Here is a 19,875-nt window from a genome sequence, read left to right on the forward strand (position 1 = left end):
CTTCTCTTGTTGAAGAGCACGGGCTCTAGGCATGCGGGCTTCAGTAGTTGTGGCTCGTGGGCTCTAGAGCACAGGCTCAGTAGTTGTGGTGCACGGGCTTAGTTGCTCCGCAGCATGTGGGATCTTCCTGGACCAGGGATTGAACACATGTCCCCTGCATTGGCAGGCGGATTCTTAACCACTGAGCCACCAGGGAAGCCCATCTATTGAGGTTTTTATTTTCATTATTGGAATTTTTCAGTTCTAAAATTTCCATTTGCTTCTTCTTTTTATCTTCTAAATCTCTGTTAAGAGTTCCTATTTTTCATTTGTTTCAAGTGTGTTTGTAATTGCTCAATGAGAATTTTTTTAGGATAGCTGCTTTAAATTCCTTGTCAGGTAATTCAACTTTTGTGTGCCTTGGTTTTGGCACCTGTTGATGGTCTCTGTTCATTCAAGAGATTTTCCTGGTTCTTAGTTTAACAAATGATCTTCAATTGTATTGTACTATGCTATGGAACTCTGAATCTTATGTAAATCTTCTGTGTCAGCAGACCTCCTCTGACACCATGCCAGCGTCATGCCACTGAGGAAAGGACACTGCCTCATTATTTCCAGATGGGTTTGGATGTCCAGGGTGACCTGGACATTTGACCTCCACTGACTTTTGGGGGGCAGGAGAAAGGGGTGTGTCATTACTGCTGGGTGAAGATGAAAGTTTAGGCTCTCTGCTGACACCATCCCAGCAGGGATGGGGAGGGTTGTCTCATTACCAGTAGGTTGAAGTTTAAGGTTCTCCACATGGCATTCATGCTTCACCATTTCTGGTCCTTTTGGCTTTTCTTGGGGCTTTTTTGGTTTGAGTCCATTGGTTTCTCCTAATTGCTGACTTTTCCAGTACCTAATCTGAGATATATGCAGCAAAAAGAAAACCCAGTGAACTCACTGCCATGTTCTTCCTCTGGTCTAGAGGTCTCTAGGTGTAGTCTACTTTCTTTTCTCCACCTCTCAAAATCTTCTTATATTTGTTTTTTACATATTGTCTAGGGCTTTTAATTGTACTTAGTGGGAAGAATAAGGAGAAGTGCGTTTACTTCATTTTGTCTGGAACCATATGGAGTACTTTAAAATTGCCTCTTAGGCATTGATCACTAATGTGTCTTGTTTTCACAACGGGTAGTCTCCACATTCTTAGTCTTTAATGGAACAGAATTATATGCTTAATAATAACATTTACTGTTCTGTTTTATATTTTAAAACCCTGTACACATTTCTCACTGAAAACTTGATCTTTTGATGGTAAGAGATTTTCCATCATCCATGAAGAGAAGATGACGTGTACTGAAAAAGATATTGCTTCTTGTCACCACATCAGGCTCTGAATTTGTATTACTTTTTTCTATATCAATTATTCTGACTCTTTCCCATTCAATATGATTAGAGATCAGTGATTCCAATTTATGAAGAAACTAAGGCTCCAAGAAGTTATATCACTTCACGAAGTTTAAAGAGCTAGTTATTTTCAGAGTTGATAGTAGCAACTTGGTATTATAACCCAGGATCCTTTCATTGTAATACTGTTCCTCCTTTAATTCTGATAGTTATAACTACTTCTAACACCAACAGAGTTTCAAATATAAAAGTTCAACGAAGCTTAGAACTGAATATGAAATAAATTAGCTGTATTATTCCGTAGTTTTGTGTGTGTGCCAAAATAGTACCTTTTAATCTGTTTTCCAATTTTTAAAAAAAGAAAAAGAAATAGATGTTCATTACAGAAACATTCAAGAGATCTAAAGAACAAAAAGAAAATAAGAGCATCAATCACATAGCTGACTGCTAATACTTTAATGCATATATTTCTGGAAACTTTCCTCTCTCTATACATACGTTTTACTTTTTAAAAAAGGGAGAAGGAAAACTAATGGTTATATATAACTAACACTGTGTTACATAGTTAAGACGTGTTTATTTAACAATACCCTATTGCTATTAACTTAGGTCGTTTCCAGACTTTTCTTATTACAGTCCAGCTAAAATGAACATGTTTGATTATTTCCTTAGGATAAATTTCAAGAGGTCAAAATTTGGTGAAAAGACAAACATGTTTTCTTAGGCTTTTGATACCAACTGTGAAAATACACTACAGAAAAAATATACACTATGGAAAAATTTTATATATATATTTTCAAAATGGCACAATATTATTTATTTTTATTTATTTCTTCTATTTATTAATTAATTTATTTTTTATTGTAAAATGTACAATGTTCTTTTGAACATACTTGTTAGAAAGGGGGCAAAAGTGATATCACATATGAAGAGACCAACTGGCCTAAGAGTGTATGACAAGAAGAAATACAGGGTTTCCCTGGTGGCGCTGTGGTTGAGAATCCGCCTGCCAATGCAGGAGACACGGGTTCGAGCCCTGGTCCAGGAAGATCCCACATGCCGCGGAGCAGCTAAGCCCGTGTGCCACAACTACTGAGCCTGCGCTCCAGAGCTGGCGAGCCACAACTCCTGAAGCCCGCACGCCTAGAGCCTGTGCTCTGCAACAAGAGAAGCCACCGCAACGAGAAGCCCGCACACGGCAATGAAGAGTAGCCCCCGCTCGCCGCAACTAGAGAAAGCCCACGTGCAGCAATGAAGTCCCAATGCAGCCAAAAATAAATAAATAAAATAAATATATGAAAAAAAAAAGAAGAAACACAAAGGTATCTAGGCACCTCTTCCCCTTAGCTTGCAAATCTCCATGAACAAAGCATAAAGAGTTTACAAAACAGGAAAGCAAATATAAACAGACAGCAACAGACTCAGCTTCATTTGTACATGCAGCTTTCAAAGGCATGTGGGCTCTATTATCATTATCTAATACCATATATATATACACACATACATATATTATACACCCACACACATATATATACATTTTAACTTTGGCTTATCCACCTGTTTTCTTTTTTTAATTAAAAATATTTTTAATTTTTAAATTTTTATTTTATATTGGAGTATAGCTGATTAATGATGTGTTAGTTACAGGTGTACAGAAAAGTGATTCAGTTATACCCATATAAGTATCCATTCTTTTTCACATTCTTTTCCCATTTATCCACCTGCTTTCTTTACTGTATTTTACCTTCATATCTTCCCCTCTCACACTCCATCCAAATTCTAGTCTCCTCATTTTTGGTCCACCTCTAGCATCTCATTTCTGTGAAACCTTTCTAGCCGAAAAAGAACTCTCCTCTTCTAGACTTCTGGCACTTACTGTTACTACAAATTGACATCTGTAGATATACCGACATCCCTCTAATTGTATAGACATCTTTATTTCCCAAGCTAGATGGCAAACTCCCTGTGGATGGGACAATGTCTTATACAGATTGGAATTTTCTGTAGTGCCTATCCTATTATAATGACTCAGTAGATAGATAATATATATGTGTTGGTTGACTTTAATGTTTCCTAATTCAGATTCAGTCAGTTTCCAAAGATTGTTGCATCTCTTTTGACATGGAATATGTGAGTACAACTCTTCTCTATTAGATTATATAGCTGCCTTAGATCTGGAGATAATATTTTATTATACTTGGAAAATATTTAAGTTACTGTTACTTTGGAATAGTAACTATGAGCAACTGAAAAACATATACAACACATTAAAACATATTTCTGCACATGACAAAAACCATGCAGTTAAATGACAGCAGCACACACTGGGAGACAAACAATGGTTTCCTTTATAATTTCCTTATTTCATATGTGACCTCTGACCAATCAATAGGGATTCACATCCCGTACTGGTAAATGTTACTATGAAAATTTTATAAAGTACCACAGAAAAGTTGTTATACACCCATTGATTTCCTTGGGGAAAAAAAGGTGGGACAATACACAGTAATACATTTTAAAATAGCTATCTTACATTTTAAAATTTAAGTCAACTCTATAAAGGACAACTGATTTAGACATTTGTGCTCCAAATAAATCCATCTTTTTTTTAAGGCCACGCCACATGTGGGATCTTTGTTCCCTGACCAGGGATCGAACCTGGGCCCCCTGCAGTGGAAGTGCGGAGTCTTAACCACTGGCCTGCCAGGGAAGTCCCGAAATAAATCCATCTTTTAATGTAAAATAAGCAGAATAAAAATTCAGATGGTCAAACTAGGCTGCATAAATTACTCAGCTTCAACTGACTACAGCATATTTACATTATAGCTAAGAAGCAGCTTCAACTTTATCATTAAGCATGTGCATATTTTGAGCTCATTCTATCATATAAAACATTAAACAACAACCATCTCAACTGAGAAAAGAGAGCAAACCTTACCTTCACTGCTGGCAGCATGTCCAAGGAGTCCAGTATGAACAGCACTAATGCTTGCATCAGCATCATAAATTGATTAAATTGCCATGTTAGACTAAAGAGAAAAGTTGATATGAAAATGGCAAGAAGTGTCAGCCTCTGTAAAAAGAAAATCTTTGTATAATTTACATGTCTCTAGTAATGAAAAGCCTCTCAGACAAGTGTTCTCAAGAGCAGCCAATACCTCTATAAACCAAACAGAAAAACTATGAACTGTTGCTCTGAAAACTCTTGCATTTGTTATTTAAGTTCTAAATATCCTAAAGTGACACTTTGCATATAAATATTCACATACGGTATGTGTACTCCATATTATCATGGAGGCGATAATGCACCAAATCACATATCAAGAGCAATGGCTTAAAAATTTGACAGTTTTGCAGAAATTTTGTGTGGGTTTGCCGCAATTGTTTAAGGGCAGATAATGTAGAGTACATTTTTAACATCAAAAATAAAAACATTTTCTTTGCAAAGTAGGAACAGGTTTAGAAAAAGAAAACTTAATTTAACTCAAGTTAAAAAATTGGTCATGGAATAAGAACTATTAACATGCACTCGGACACTATGAACATCACATTTTCTGAAGCTTCTAAGATAAAATTGGAGAACTAAAAATATATACAAAGTATTATAAAAACTTACTTGAGAAAGGGGCTGTAAGTTTGGTCTCAGGAAATACGTAATTGCTGCTATCTGAATTGCAAAGAATGGCAGCGCCCAATTCTCTCTCAGTGGGATGGTAAACTCAACCCTTGTGGTATCTATTCTGCACAAGGAAAACACAAAGGGCCAAAGTAGTAATTTTTACTATCATTACCTCAAAGATTTCCTAAAGTAAAAGACATATTACATTAAGTATATTTAGATTTTGGTTCTTGGTTCTCAATAATTTGCCCTTATCATCATCATCATCATCCCTGCAACATAAAACTGGCATTGAGAAAATTTAACTAACCTGTCCACAGGTATGCAGTGGTAGAACTGGGGTAGAACTGGTCGTGCTTTATACTTGAGTCTTGATTTTGTCATTGATTAATAACTTTTAAAAGCTCCTTGACTCCCCTAGAATGTGAACCCCCAGAGGGCAAGTGTAGTTAAGTTTTCAACTTTGTACACCTAGTACCAAGAACGATCCCTACATATACTAGGAATCCAATTAATGTCTTTATTTACTTTTAATAGAAACAATAAATTTGACTTTAATTTATTCTTTTTTTAAAATTTATTTTTTGTTGAAGTATAGTTGAATTACAGACTTTCATTTACTCTTAGCAGGAATAATATGTTAGATTAAAATGTTAAGAGGCAGCATAACATAGTGGTCTCACACTCTGCATCTGAATTCTGACCAAGACTTAGCTCCATGTGTGCAGGTGTGTGTGTGTGTGTGTGTATGCCTTTATCTATATATAAATATATATGCCTATATAAATATTCTCATATATATATATATATACACATGCATACATAACTTAACCATTTAAGCTTCAATTACCCCACTTCTAAAATAGTAATAATAGTATCCACTCTACAGGGTTGTTAAAATAATACATATAAAGTATGATGTAAAGTGCTTGGCATATAGTAAGCACTCAATAAGGTTATAATAAAAAGTAATTTGTTGAGGATTACAACATAAAATCAACATTAGAATTCATGTTCAAGTTTTAAGACTGCTACTGAATATTGGTGTTGCTTTTAATAGGTCAGGCAATAATTCGATATATCTCGAATATGATTTTTAAAAATGCAATTTCATAATGCTCCAGGATTTGGAAATTAATAGATATTAATTAAATAATGTAAGAACTTCCTTACATTTGTACAGTGCTTTATACTTTGCTAATTATGAGCTGCATACAATCTTATTGAGGTTGATAATAAAGATATTAATAAACCTTTTAAGAGATGAGATTTGTGGCTGGAGAAATACGGATCACACAGCAAGTTGGTAACAGAATTGGGATTATTATAGATGATTCTCTTGACTTACAAGTCAATGTTTTGTTCCTCAGCTGTAGATATACATAAGTAGGACTTCCTACCTTACTAAATAAGAAAAACTCCACTAGGTAACCCAAAGAGAAAATACTCCACACAAAATATGGCAGAACAACCTTCTTTAAACTGGAAATGAAGTAACTTCATTTTACCTTATACCTTAGAAAGGGAGAAGGGAATACTGATTCCAACTCACCTATTTGTGACATACCAGAAAGCTGCTAAGAGTCCTGATAGCCACGTACCACTCAGGAGCCAGCTGGTTATGTAAAGAGCTGTGACATAAATTGCTTGGAGTCCAAATAAGGTGTAAATATAAAAATAAACTGGCTCTATATATTTCTGTAAGGGAATGATAAAAAACGTCTGTTAAAGAAGCCCTACTCCTCCTCATTGCCATTTACAAAATATGACAGTGGAAATTTAATATTCAGAAGCTTGGTATTAATTCCAAGAAATAAGCGTACATCACTCCTTCCTGTGTAAAAGTGTACTAGCAGCCTTTCTTCTCAATACAAAAGCAGAAAAGGAAGTCCCTGAGGATTCTGTCTTCTTTTTTTTTTTTTAAGTATTTATTTACTTGGCTGCACTGGGTCTTAGCTGCGGCATGCGGGATCTAGTACCCTGACCAGGGATCAAACCCAGGCTCCCTGCATTGGGAGCGCGGAGTCTTCACCACTGGACCACCAGGGAAGTCCCTAGTTTCATTCTTTAGACGAGTTTTACACCTAACTTCATCCAGTATTACCTTATTCACATGAGAAGTGGTCACTGTGATCTGCTAACTTTCCAGGTTGTTGTTTTTTTATTTCAAAGATAAATGAGGAGTGATCACATGTTTCCAAATGAAAATATTTATCAGCTTCTAGACTGCATACTTATAAGCCTGGAAGCATCTATATGTAAAAGTATCTTATAAAATATAAATAAAAAGCAAAATTCACAATACGTATAGAGAAAATTAGGATACTACTGTTTTTATACCAAGCCAGTTGAAGATCAGAAAAACATGTGAAACATTCAACTTAAAATGTCAGACTTTGACTTTCATCTAATATTAAATTCAATGTCACAGAACACAACATACCTGTATGGGTAGAACTCTATATAAAATACTGAGAAAAACCTCTTGGTAAATATTCATTCGTTGAAGGAGGTTAACTGTCCTCATAGATTCGGTTTTGTTATCATATATTAAGCCATGAAAACCTAAGATTGATATTTGAAAATTCAGTAAAAGGTAATTATAATTAAATTATTCATTCAAAACTATTCATAGATTCTTTAGTATATGCCAGAGAATGTGCTAGGTGTTGGGGATGTAATAGGCCTATCCATGAAAAGCATACCATATATTAGATGGACATTATTTAAATGTTTACACAAACATAGGTAAATTATAACTTCTGTGATGTAATAGAAGAACTGTATGATTCTTCTACAGAAATTTGGGCAAGAGGATTTTATATTTCCCTGCTCTGCCTTCCTGCCATGAGACCTGTAGTTCCTCCTTTGGGAGAGTATATGAAGCCTCCCTCCCACCCCCAGTGATGGGTTTGGCCATTTGACTTGCTCTGACCAATGGCAGGTGAGTGGATGTGACACAGGTCACATCTGAGCAGAATCTTTAAGAGATAATGCATGCTTCCACCAGCAATCTTGCTCTTTCCCTCTGCAGTGATAACAGTATGTTCCACATAGGGGCTGGATAATGAGAGTGAGAAATAAATCTGTTGTTATAGAATTCCATTGTTATATTGAGGTCATCTGCTACTGTAACCAAGCCAACTAATTAACAGAAGGTATGAACAGTTCACAGAAGAAAACATGCACACAGTCCTTACACATCTGAAAAGATGCTCAACCTCACTCCTACTAGAATTGCAAATTAAAACTACACTAAGATATCATTTCTCACCTTGCAGCTTGGAAAAAAATCAAGAAGTTTGACAATATACTCTGTTAGTGAGGCTGTAAGGCTCTTTCATACACTGTAGTTGGGAATGCAAAATGGTATAATCCCTATGGAAGAGAATTTGGCAACACCTAGCAAAATTACATGTGCATTTACTCTTTGATCCAGGAAGCCCACGTCTAGGAATAGATTCCAAAGACAGACTGGCAAAAAGACAAAATGACATAGGTACAAGGTCATTCCTGCAGTGCCATCTGTAAAAGCAAAAGATCAGAAACAATGCCAAAGTCCATCAACAGGAGGTGTTTTGGACTGAAATGTGTCCCCCCAAATTCCTATGTTGAAGCCCTAACCCCAATGTGTCTGTATTTGGATAGGGTCTACAAGGAGGTAAAAAGGTTAAGTGAGGTCATAGGGTGGGGCCTTAATCTGATAGGACTGGTGTCCTTATAAGAAGAGGAACCAACAAGAGAGGGCTCTCTCCCTCCCTCTAGGCACACACATAGCGGAAAGGCCTTGTAAGGACATGGCAAGAAGGTGGCCATCTACAAGCCAGAAAGAGGCTTCACCAGAAACCAACCCCGACAGTACCTTGATCGTAGACTTCTGGCCTCCAGAACTGAAAGAAAATAAATTTGTACTGTTTAAGCCACCCAGTCTGTGTTATTTTGTTACGGCAGTCCTACTAGACTAATACAGGAGTGTTATGGACTGAGACTTGATATGCCCCGCTATGCTGAAGCCCTAAGGCCCCCCCACCCCCGCAATGTGATGGTATTGAAGATGAGCCTTTGGGAGGTAATTAGGTAGAGACAAAGGTTATAAGAGGGGGACCCTCATGATGGGATTAGTGCTCTTATCAGAAGAGACACTGGAGAGCTTGCTCTCTGTCTCTGTCTTCCATGTGAGGATGCAAAGAGAGCTGGCCAGCAACAAGCCAAGAGAGTCCTCACCAGAACCCAACTGTGCTGGTACTCTGATCTTAGACTTCCAGCCTTCGGAACTGTGAGAAAATACATTTCTGCTTTTTTAAGCCACCCAGTCAATGTTAGTTTGTTATGGCAGCCCGAGCAGACAAAGACAAGAAGGCTACTTGAATAAAGTTACGGTTACCCACACCAAGGAGTACTATGCAACTGCAAGAAAATAAGTAAGTAAATAAATAAGGAATATCATGATACTCTACTATAGAGTGAACAAGATTTCAGTCAAGTGAAAAAAGCAAAATAGAGGACAGTGTACACAGTAAGCAGGGGTTTTTCTGTAATAAAAGGGAAAATATGAATATATAAAGTATTTGCTTATATTGAAAATACTAACTGTAGAAGAATAAACCAAAAACTAATACAAATAGTTACCTAAAGAGTGAGGAAAGAAACAGGGTAGAGGTGACAGGGATGGAGATGGACTTCCCTGAATGCTCCCTGTAGTATAGTTTTGACTTTGGAACCATGTAAACATTTTTTTAATAAGTATAAAAAATATATAAAAATTTTTAACAAAGCAATCATTGAAAACCAAAAGCAAGATAAAAGAAAGAAACCTACTGAGTTGGTAGCTTGGTCACATAAAAAGAACTCTTTCCAGTGTTCTTGGGAATAGAGGAATGTGACTGTAAATTCCTAGTAGGCTACATCCTAAGGACAAAAAGAATTACAAAGACAGCTTGAACTGTTTTCAGGCAATCATACTGTTAGTAGCAATATTATCATTGCTACACTGAAAGTATTATACATAGCAGCATAAAACAAATAGGTGATAATGTCATAGAAGCCAAAATTTTCAACTTAAAGAAAAAAAGATACAAATATAAAGTCAAAAAAGTAAAAACCTTGTTATCCTAATTTTGAACTAAAAATAGCTATATTCATATTTTCTTTTAGGAAAAAAAATCACATTTCCTACTCTGCTCACTAAAGGTCTGGAAACAAGGACCAAACTAGTAGCAATAAGTGCCTCTAGTACCCAGACTGTGGTCTCTAAATAGCCACTAAAGAGAACTGGGGCTCCTTGGAGAAACAGCTGATTCTAGGTCACGGGTAGGAAATACACAAAATGGGCTTGAAACATCTTGTCATGCCAAAGGAGTTTTCAAAGGCTACTGGAGTCATGTCAAAAAGACAGCAGTTGGTGGTTAAGAATCCATCTGCGAAGGCAGAGGACAAGGGTTCAAGCCCTGGTCCGGGAAGATCCCACATGCCGCAGAGCAACTAAGCCCGTGTGCCACAACTACTGAGCCTGCGCTCTAGAGCCCACGAGCCACAACTACTGAGCCTGTGTGCCACAACTACTGAAGCCTGCATGCCTAGAACCTGTGTTCTGCAACGAGACAAGCCACCGCAATGAGAAGCCTGTGCACCACAATGAAGAGTAGCCCCGGCTCGCCGCAACTAGAGAAAGCCCGCACAGCAACGAAAACCCAATGCAGCCAAAAATAAAAATTAAAAAAAAAAAAAAGACAGCAGCTGATTTGAAGGGCATCCCACTGGCCAAAGACTGGACAACTTGTTATAAGAATAATGCAAAAGATTGAAACACATGAAATATGTTAGAAATCCATGTGTTTATGATAATATTTAAAAAGCAAACCTTTAGGGGATGCTAGAGAGGTAACTCATTCTAAAACAAAGGGAAAGGATCAATACTTATCCCATCTTTCCTTTAGGAACTGACATTCTGGGTTGCCAAATAGTTGATGAGAAAACGTTTTTATTTAGAGAGGAAGTCCATCTGATAATGATGGAAGGAATTACAGAATCAGAATATCACCATGCTATAGTCCTTATGCAATGAACAGATTTAAGTAATGATCATCAATGGTGATAAACCTAGGTGAAAGGCTAAGAACTTAATAATGGATGGCCCAGTCTAAACTCCAAAAGAATGAGCTGCACATTATGTACCCCCTGATGTGGAAGTATACAACACCATCTAGGAAGTATTCTTGCCAAAAAGCAGAACCTAAATCTGAGCAAGCCTCTAGATCTAACTGCCAATTAAGAGGAAATTCAGACAACAGAGAAACACTGAATGGCACCATTGGGGCTCCACCAAAATCCAGAAAGTAGAAAACTCTCAGACAAAGCAATCAGTGTTTTCAGTGAAGAATTACAAGAAAAAAAGATGGTGAGAAATCTATAGCTTAAAAGAAACAAAGACATAGAGAAAGACTGCAATGTATGGGCTTTATTTGGATTTCAAAAACATTAAAAATCTGTAAGATAAGAGGAAAATGAGAAAATTGAGTAGATATTTGATATTAAGTAATTTCTTAATTGTGATAATGACAACTTGGTTATGTTTATAAAAGGGAGTTGCCATTCTTTAGAAAAATATACTGATATATTTACACATGAAGCAATATGATGTCTTGGAGTTACTCCAAAATTATCCAGGTTGAGGATGGTGGTAGAGAGGAAACAAGATTGGTCATAAACTGGCAACCACTGTAGTTGAGTGATACTTGAGTGCAAATCCATTAGAGGATTCTCTCTACCTTTTTATATGTTTGAAAGTTTCTAAAAGAATAATCTTAACAAATAAATGAATTGAAACAGATCAACCAGAGTTCATAGTGATACTAAGAAAGAAAATACTCATTATTCACCTTTAAAGCAGAGTTTTTCAACTTCAACACTACCGGTATTTTGACATTTTGGCCCCGATAATTCTGTGTTGGGGGGACTGTCCTGAGCACTGCAGGATGTTTAGCAGCATCTCTGCCCTCGACTCACTAAATTCCAGTAGCACACTCACCCTCTCCCCCCTAAAGTGTAACAATCAAAACCATCTCTGGACATTCCAGATGTCCCCCAGGGACACAACTGCCCTTCAATAAGAACCCCTGCTTTGGGGAATGCTGGAGAAGCAACTCATAATTTTGAGAACTTGTAAGTACAGCTGATTCTCATTACTCACCGCAGTTATGTTCTATAAAATTACAATGAAAACTGTATTAGCAATACTGAATGAGTAGGAAACACAGGGTTACTTTCCTACAAGCTTCTGGTCATGCATTTTCATCAACTGATCAACACATGACCTTGATTTATATGAGTTTTTGTCTAAAGACACCTTTAGTATATACTGTTGATTCATTAACATTTAACTCATGGCCGACAGCACTCTAACTCACACCTGAACAAAGCTTATCTAACACAAGGTATTTTCTCTGTATGCCTTCACCACAGCCTTCTCGCACTTAGGAAAACTAGACAGCACTGCAGCACTATGCTTGGGGGCCACTTTAAACAGGAAAATCACCAACAAAAACCACAAAAATGCAAAAAAAAACATGGCACTAAACAGACTGTGAAAAGGACTCTGTAGTCTGATAGCTGAAACACGAAAGCACTGCATCACCTTATTTGGCCTCAGCTGGGAACACACACATCAAGCAACGAAAAATTTTCACTGCTGTGCACATGCCTGTGAATGACTGTGAAAGCACCAGGACTATTGATTCTGGGGTTACAAATAAGTTTCAGAGAGTAGGTGAATTTGCAAATATAGAATCCATGAATAATGAGGATCAACTGTATGGGGGAAAAATCAACACTTATCCTGCCTTTTTTTTTTTTTTCATCCTTAATCACAGTTTTATTTCTATATATATATATTTTTTTTAATTTCTATATATTGATGATACCATATCTTTTTTTTTTTTTTAATCTTTATATCCTGCCTTTTTTGATAAACTGTAGCTCGGGGTAATCAAATAGCTGATGAGAAAAAGGTTTTCTATCTAACAGAGTTTCAGCTAATAAATCCAGGAGGAATGAGAGTCACTTCTGTAACTCTACTGAAATAATGGACAGAGGCAATAGTCATCAATGGCTACTAAAACCATTAAGTGCAAGGCTGGTGGGTAATTCACCTTATTATGTGTGAATGCAACTATCCACACAGGAATCAACTGATTAGCTTCTATGGCACTAAAAGAAAGGCAACCAAAATTTCATGTCTCCTATCATGATAAAATTAGAAGTACAAAACATCGTCCATGAAGAATTCTTGCCAAAAGTATATCTGATTCCAAACAAAGCATAGAAAAAGGCAATTCTGTTATGTGCCCCAGATTAAGCATATATTGAGTACGAGAGACCCTTTTGGAGGGTTCCATTAAATGGAGTAAAGGTAAAGAGTATGTGCTCTAACCACTTAGAAACCCAGAAATGTGGGAAAATGGTAACTGCAAAATAAGGAATGAATGGGGACACTGGGGACAAAAAAGACAACTGTAATTCTCATTTGTACTACCAAAACATCTCCTGTTTTCAGACAAAACTCCTTTCACATACAAAGGCCTTTTCCAAAATGACCATGAAAACAATTAACAGCAAAACCAAGAAATTGTGAACAGATAATTTGGGATGGAGTAGAGCTGAGAAGCAAGGAGAGGAGAACTACATAAAATATTACATAACTTCTTCCAAAGCAAAACATTTTCATGGACTGATTATATTAACAAGGAAAAAAACTATACAAGTTCAAAGAAAAACTACACAAAATCTATACAGCATTTAGAATGCATTAGTCCAAAAGTATATTTTAGCAGAAATATTGAAAAGAATGCAGTAGACCCCAAATAAAACTATTAGCTGTGATTACCTTGCATGAGGGTTGGAGCCTGCAGCATCTGCTTGTAGTAGGAGTAATACAGTCCACATTCTGTTCTGAATGAGATTTCTCGCTCCACTTCCTGAAATAAAGTTAGGTCTACTGGGTTTACATGACCTAGTTTTGTTTAAATATCTATTGTCACTGTAGAAACAGGATATAGAACTACAACTTAAAAAGAAAAACACAAGAACAAAAACCTCTGACAATAGTCTTAAGAAATCTTGGCAAATAAAAACAATAAAAGGCTGATAATTATTGAAGCTGGGTGTATATTATAGGGGTTTATTTTACTGTTCTCTCTATTTTTGTGGATGTTTAAAGTTTCCTATAACAAGCCATTTTTAACAATGGAGAAAACTAGTTCCATTTAAGTTAATGTTTCAGAGTTAACGTTTTTCTTTAACTTCATACAAATTAAAACCTTAAAAAAGTACCACCATTCTTATGTAATATTAGTGAGAAACAAAATAGGGACAGTAGAAAAAAGTCTCTCAAATAAAAAGAACTATAACTGCGTTAGACACCTGCCTAAAACCTAACAATATTATATAAGATTAATAATTTTCTTTTTATTCTAAGAATACAAGGTATTCTTAGTAAAATGGGGCAGACCTTTTACATGTGAATTTTACTTTGACAAGTGTAACCTTGGTGGAAAGATGTTCATGTAGGAAAATGGATACAGGAAATATTAAACTGCTTTTATATAAACATTCAATTTTAGAAGAACTGAAAATTTAAAGTAGTAGCTATTAGTCAATTTGGTTTTAAGGTGCTTTTATGAAATTTAAGATTTAAATCAGTAATATAAAATATGGAGGCAACTGGTAACAAGAATGGGGAAGACTTTCTGGAATAATCTTATTAATACTCTTAGATCCTATATTTCATATATATATATAACAGTATAAATGAACAAAAAATTATAACCTATGTCATTATAGATTCTTTTACACCAGTGTTCAAAAAACCAGGTTCTGCAACACATTGTCTAAAATGTAATACCATCTATGTTTTTTCCTATACAGCGGATCCATATTCCACAAACCCAACTTTACTGGGCGAGGATGATAAACACTGAATATCTTACTTTCTAGTGGATAAACTTCTTTTAGCACATCTTTGTTTTCCCCTACCTCCAATTATTTTTCAAATAGTAATAAACATTTCATTAAAAGAACCAGTCATGCTATTTATCTTCAGATCTGGAGATTATTTAATGTACTTTCTTCTGCCCTTAAGATATTTAAAGAGGGACTTCCTTGGTGGTCCAGTGGTTAAGAATCCGCCTTCCAATGCAGGGGACGCGGGTTCGATCCCCGGTGGGGGAACTAAGATCCCACACGCCGCGGGCCAAAGAAGAGCCCACGCGCCCGCAACTAAGACCCGACGCAGCCAAAAATAAATAAATAAATTAAAAAAAAAAGATATTTAAAGAAATATTTCTCTTACCCTTTAAAAAAGTATAGATTAATTCACGAATAGAGCATTGAAGAAATACTCAACTATCAAAGAGTATAAACATCCACTTACTGATATTAAAACAATTATGTTTCATCATTATTAACTCTTTTTTAAAAAAGCAGAAGGCACAGGGTAGCAAACCTTCCTATATAATGAGCTTCCTTTCACAGAAAACAAATTTATCCTTGGGAAATCAAACATGAGAAAAAAAGGCTCATCAGGTTTTGAAATTTAATTTCATTAGCACACTTGCTTTACAAAAAGGACAACAGAAAATGATGTAGCTCTTTTAGCTTTTACATTTGCTACTGGTTTGTGTTGTATCTTTCATACCTGTAAAGTTTTATCTTCTTATCAGTCACATTAATCCATTCACCTTTAATCTTTGGGAAAAACTGCTCCACTGCTTTTGATAACATAAAACTAAATTGGTATTAATTGTTTCCAGAATGTTCAACCTCCTCCTTGGTCAGGTAACCATAGAAACTATGAATTGACATTAACTAAGCAAATATTAGCTTTTGTCCATGCAAATAAGAAGAAAAAACACATTAAGTATATTACATGCCTTTCCTTCTCTCCAGCTGCCTTAAAGTGTTCAAAGTGTGGCTGCCTTCAATGGAATATTCTAACATCAAACACTCATGCCCAAACCAAACTGGAGGACTAAATCAGTCATTCACATGTAGGGGGCTCCCTATCGGACATGGTTCTAAAAGGAGGCTGACTTCATGAAGATGCAGAAAGAGAAAAAAAACTGCTCAAAGTACTAAAAGTAGAAAGCCACTTTTGTGCCCCATCTCTCTCTCTTTAACATACCCAGAATGTGTAAAGAACAGAGGGGATCCTGATTAGTAAAAATGCCTTTCAACATGATTAATTGCTAATCTTGGCACCAGCTGTATAGAACCAAATGCTATACTTTATTAGACAGACACTTGCAAGTTTTACATCTGCTTCATACTAAGAGAACATCTGCTCTACTCAAACACTTTTCCAGTTTTTATACAGCAATTTATACTTTGCCTGGTGGATAGTGCCAATGAAAAGGTACACCAATAGAAGTTACCCTCTGAAGAACACAAAATGAACAAATACTTCATATTTTAAATTGCACAAGTTCCACAGGGGAAGCACTGTTGAGAGAATAAGAAACATCGTCTCTGAAGATGACAGAAAAAAGCAGAAAGACAAAATAATTGTATTTTTAAGAAATTGTACAGCTAAAGCCATTTAAGTAGCAGTTAATATAGTAATTTAATAGAAGTACTAAAAGGAAATTAGCATGAAGAAAAAAAAAATGACTAATTAATGTTGCCAGGGCATGCAACTAATGATTTGCATGCCCTGGCAACACACAAAAGGTAACAAGCCCTTTTAGACAAATGACACCAAATTTGCAAAGGAACCATATCATTAGTTTAAAAAAATCTCATGTAAGTAACTTTTGTTTATAAAAATTGCCCCCCCCAAACAACTAGGCAACTGGTAGTGGGGAAGCCATTGAAAGATTAACATTAAAGATAACATTAACATTAAAGATTACATTAAAGACAAATGTAATCTTTCAGAATTAGGTTAACAAATCATCTCACCAAGCAAGCAACAGTAGCTCATGATAAGACAGCTGTTCTTAAAGTTCTGTAAAGGGAATTATGCCCTCAGCAAACATATTTATGGCACATACATGGTTTATTGTCTGGTTAAATTCATGTCCATCTGTTAGAATGGAATGATTCTTGCCCTAGAGTTGATTAAAAGCCATGACATGTGACAGCTGCCAAGCAGTGTTTGTGACTAGGTCAGACTATTGTTGAAGTGACAGTATTTCCACTGGGCTTGGCTGAAGCAATTATTAGTTGTGGTTCTACCATAGTTACCACCGTGTGGATTAACCCTATTTGGTCTAAAGATTCCTTGCTTTGCAGGAGTATTCAATGGGAAGATGTGCAAATTCTATAAAATCAAATAAATAAGAAAAAATGTTAGCATAAGGAAAAAAGACTTAAAAAAATTGAGTGACTTGAGTACTTTTGGCCAAATGAGAATTACCTTTCCTTATAACTGAACGTTTATTTGCTGAGGAAACAAAAAGGTATAAGAATTCAGTCCTTGATCCCAAGGAGTTGAAGTTTCAATGAGAAAGAACAATGCATTTTTTAAAAAAGAAAATGACTGTTCAAGGAAAGACAGGTATCAATTAGAAGGAATGACAATTCTTTGCCTATTAAACTAGCCTCCCCACTGGATTCTGTGCTTCTAATTGGTATCTTCTTCCTCCAATCGATCTTCATCATTCACTCACTCATTCATCCATCCATCCATTCATTTATTCATTCAACAAATACCTACTGACCACCAACAACTGACAAGCATTCTTTTGCTGGGAGATTTAGCAGGGAAGAAAAGAGACACAAATCTCTGCCTTCATGGAATTTATAATCTAGAGCAGAAGGAGACGGGAACAAATAAACAAGTAAAATATAAAAAGGAAAGCAGAGAAGTGGTATAGGGAGGGAAGGGGGTGGTGCCGTGATCCTGGAGGTGGGCAGGGAAGGCCTCACTGATGAAGTGACACTGACCAGAGACCGGAAGAGGTGAGTTAGTGAGCCATGTGGATATCTGAGGGGAGAGCCCATCAGTCAGACAAAACAGCCCACATGCACCCTGGAGATCAGCTAGGAAGACAGTGTGGCTGGAGTGGAGGGAACAAGGAAGGGGCAGTAATAAGGTTGGGGGGCTGTAGGGGCAGAAGTAGAATCTGAGATGTAATGTGGGGTTAGGGGCTGGACCACTGAGTCTGGGAGACACAAGGACTCTCGGCTCGTACTCCGAGCTAGAAGGTATGTGTGCAGGAGGTGGGGAGGTCAGGAGTTTGGTTTTAGACATGCTGAGTTTGAATGTGAAGGGTTTTGAGCAGAGACATATCCCGCTATACATTTAAAAGAATCGCACTGGCTGCTGTGTTCAGAATAGATTCTACGGGGCAAGGGCAAAGCCCCAGGAAGGGGGGCTGCTGAAGTAATCCTGGTAGAGACAAAGGCGGAGGCTGTGAGAGGTGATCGGATTCTAGATACTGTCAAAAGAAAACTGATTGGGATTTCCTGAAGGATTTAATGTGGGCCACATGTGCCTACTTAATTTAATTACAATTAAAAATTCAGGGACTTTCCTGGTGGCGCAGTGGTTAAGAATCCGCCTGCCAATGCAGGGGACATGGGTTCAAGCCCTGGTCCGGGAAGATCCCACATGCTGCGGAGCAACTAAGCCCGTGCGCCACAACTACTGAGCCCATGTGCCACAACTACTGAAACGTGCGCGCCTAGAGCCTGTGCTCCGCAACAAGAGAAGCCACCACCATGAGAAGCCCGCGCACTGCAACAAAGACCCAACGCAGCAAATAAATACATACATAGATAAATAAATTTATTTAAAAAACAATTAAAAGTTCATTTTCTCAGTTCCTGAGCATATTTGGATAATGGCTATAGTATTACCACAGCACAGATAAAGAACTCTTCAGCCAACAGAAATTTCTTTTGAATACCATTGTTCTAGTGTTTCCCTAATCAGTAAGATCTTAACATTTGGTCTTAGATGTATGCATGCTATATTTAAACAAAAAATATGCATCTAGTCTTTTAAATTTCACTGAGATAGAATTCACATACCATACAATTTACCCTTTTAAAGTGTACAAGTCAGTGGCTTTTACTATATTCATAGAGTTATGAATCCATCAGCACAATCAATTTTGGAACATTTTCATTACCCACACACCTGGGCTGTCACCCTGCAAATTCCACACGCCCCCTAACCCTAAGCAATCACCAATCTACTTTCTGTCTCTTTAGATTGGCCTCTCCTGGAATTATTGAATATGTGTCCTTTGCACCTGGCTTCTTTCAATTAGCATGTTTTCAAGGTTCGTCTATGCTGTAGCATGTATCAGCAATTCATTTCAAAACTGCTGAATAATATTCCATCGTATGGCTATACCACCTTTTCTTGACCCATTCATCCACTGATGACATAAGAGTTGTTTCCTCTTTTTGGGTATTATGAAAGATGCTGTTATGTACATTTGTTTACAATTTTTTTGTGGATATGTTTTCATTTTTCTTGGGTATACCCTTAGGAGTAGAATTGCTAAGATCATGCGATAACTCTGTCTGATTGAGGACCTGCTGGACTTTTTTCAAAGTGGTTGCATCATCTTACATTCCCACCAGCAGCATAGATGGGTTCCAACTGCTCCACATCCATGTCAACAGTTGTTATTATGTCTTTTTATAATAACCCTGCTAGTAGGTGTGAAGTGTTATCTCACTGTGGTTTTGATTTTAATTTCCCTGGTAGTTAATGGGGCTGAGCATCTTTTCATGTGCTTGTTGGCCATATGTAAATCATCTTTGGAGAAATGTCTATTAAGTCCTTTGCTCATTTTAAATTTTAGGTTGTCTTTTTATCATTAAGTTGTAATAGTTATTTATATTTTCTAGATACAAATCCCTTACCAGACATGATT

The 19,875-nt window shown here is 36.7% G+C and overlaps 1 protein-coding gene across 6 annotated transcripts in view; it reads right to left on the reverse strand.

Annotated features, from left to right (window-relative positions):
• The window catches only part of DPY19L3 (dpy-19 like C-mannosyltransferase 3), a 66,774-nt gene that overhangs the window by 31,031 nt on the left and 15,868 nt on the right, over positions 1-19,875 (reverse strand). For 4 of the 6 annotated variants that reach the window (XM_036833588.1, XM_036833587.1, XM_036833589.1 and 1 more), the window contains 5 exons: positions 13,872-13,962; positions 7,434-7,555; positions 6,543-6,688; positions 4,988-5,111; positions 4,310-4,444 (listed from right to left, as the gene is read on the reverse strand). In XM_036833588.1, coding sequence (XP_036689483.1) covers positions 4,310-4,444; positions 4,988-5,111; positions 6,543-6,688; positions 7,434-7,555; positions 13,872-13,962 — 618 coding nt within the window. Of the gene's footprint in view, positions 1-4,309; positions 4,445-4,987; positions 5,112-6,542; positions 6,689-7,433; positions 7,556-8,852; positions 8,881-9,808; positions 9,899-13,871; positions 13,963-19,875 lie in introns of those variants that run through there. The other 2 variants (XM_036833590.1, XM_036833591.1) reach the window with 2 other exon arrangements.

The sequence above is a fragment of the Balaenoptera musculus genome, chromosome 19, assembly GCF_009873245.2.
Source record: "Balaenoptera musculus isolate JJ_BM4_2016_0621 chromosome 19, mBalMus1.pri.v3, whole genome shotgun sequence".
In the NCBI taxonomy this organism is placed as follows: Eukaryota; Metazoa; Chordata; class Mammalia; order Artiodactyla; family Balaenopteridae; genus Balaenoptera; species Balaenoptera musculus.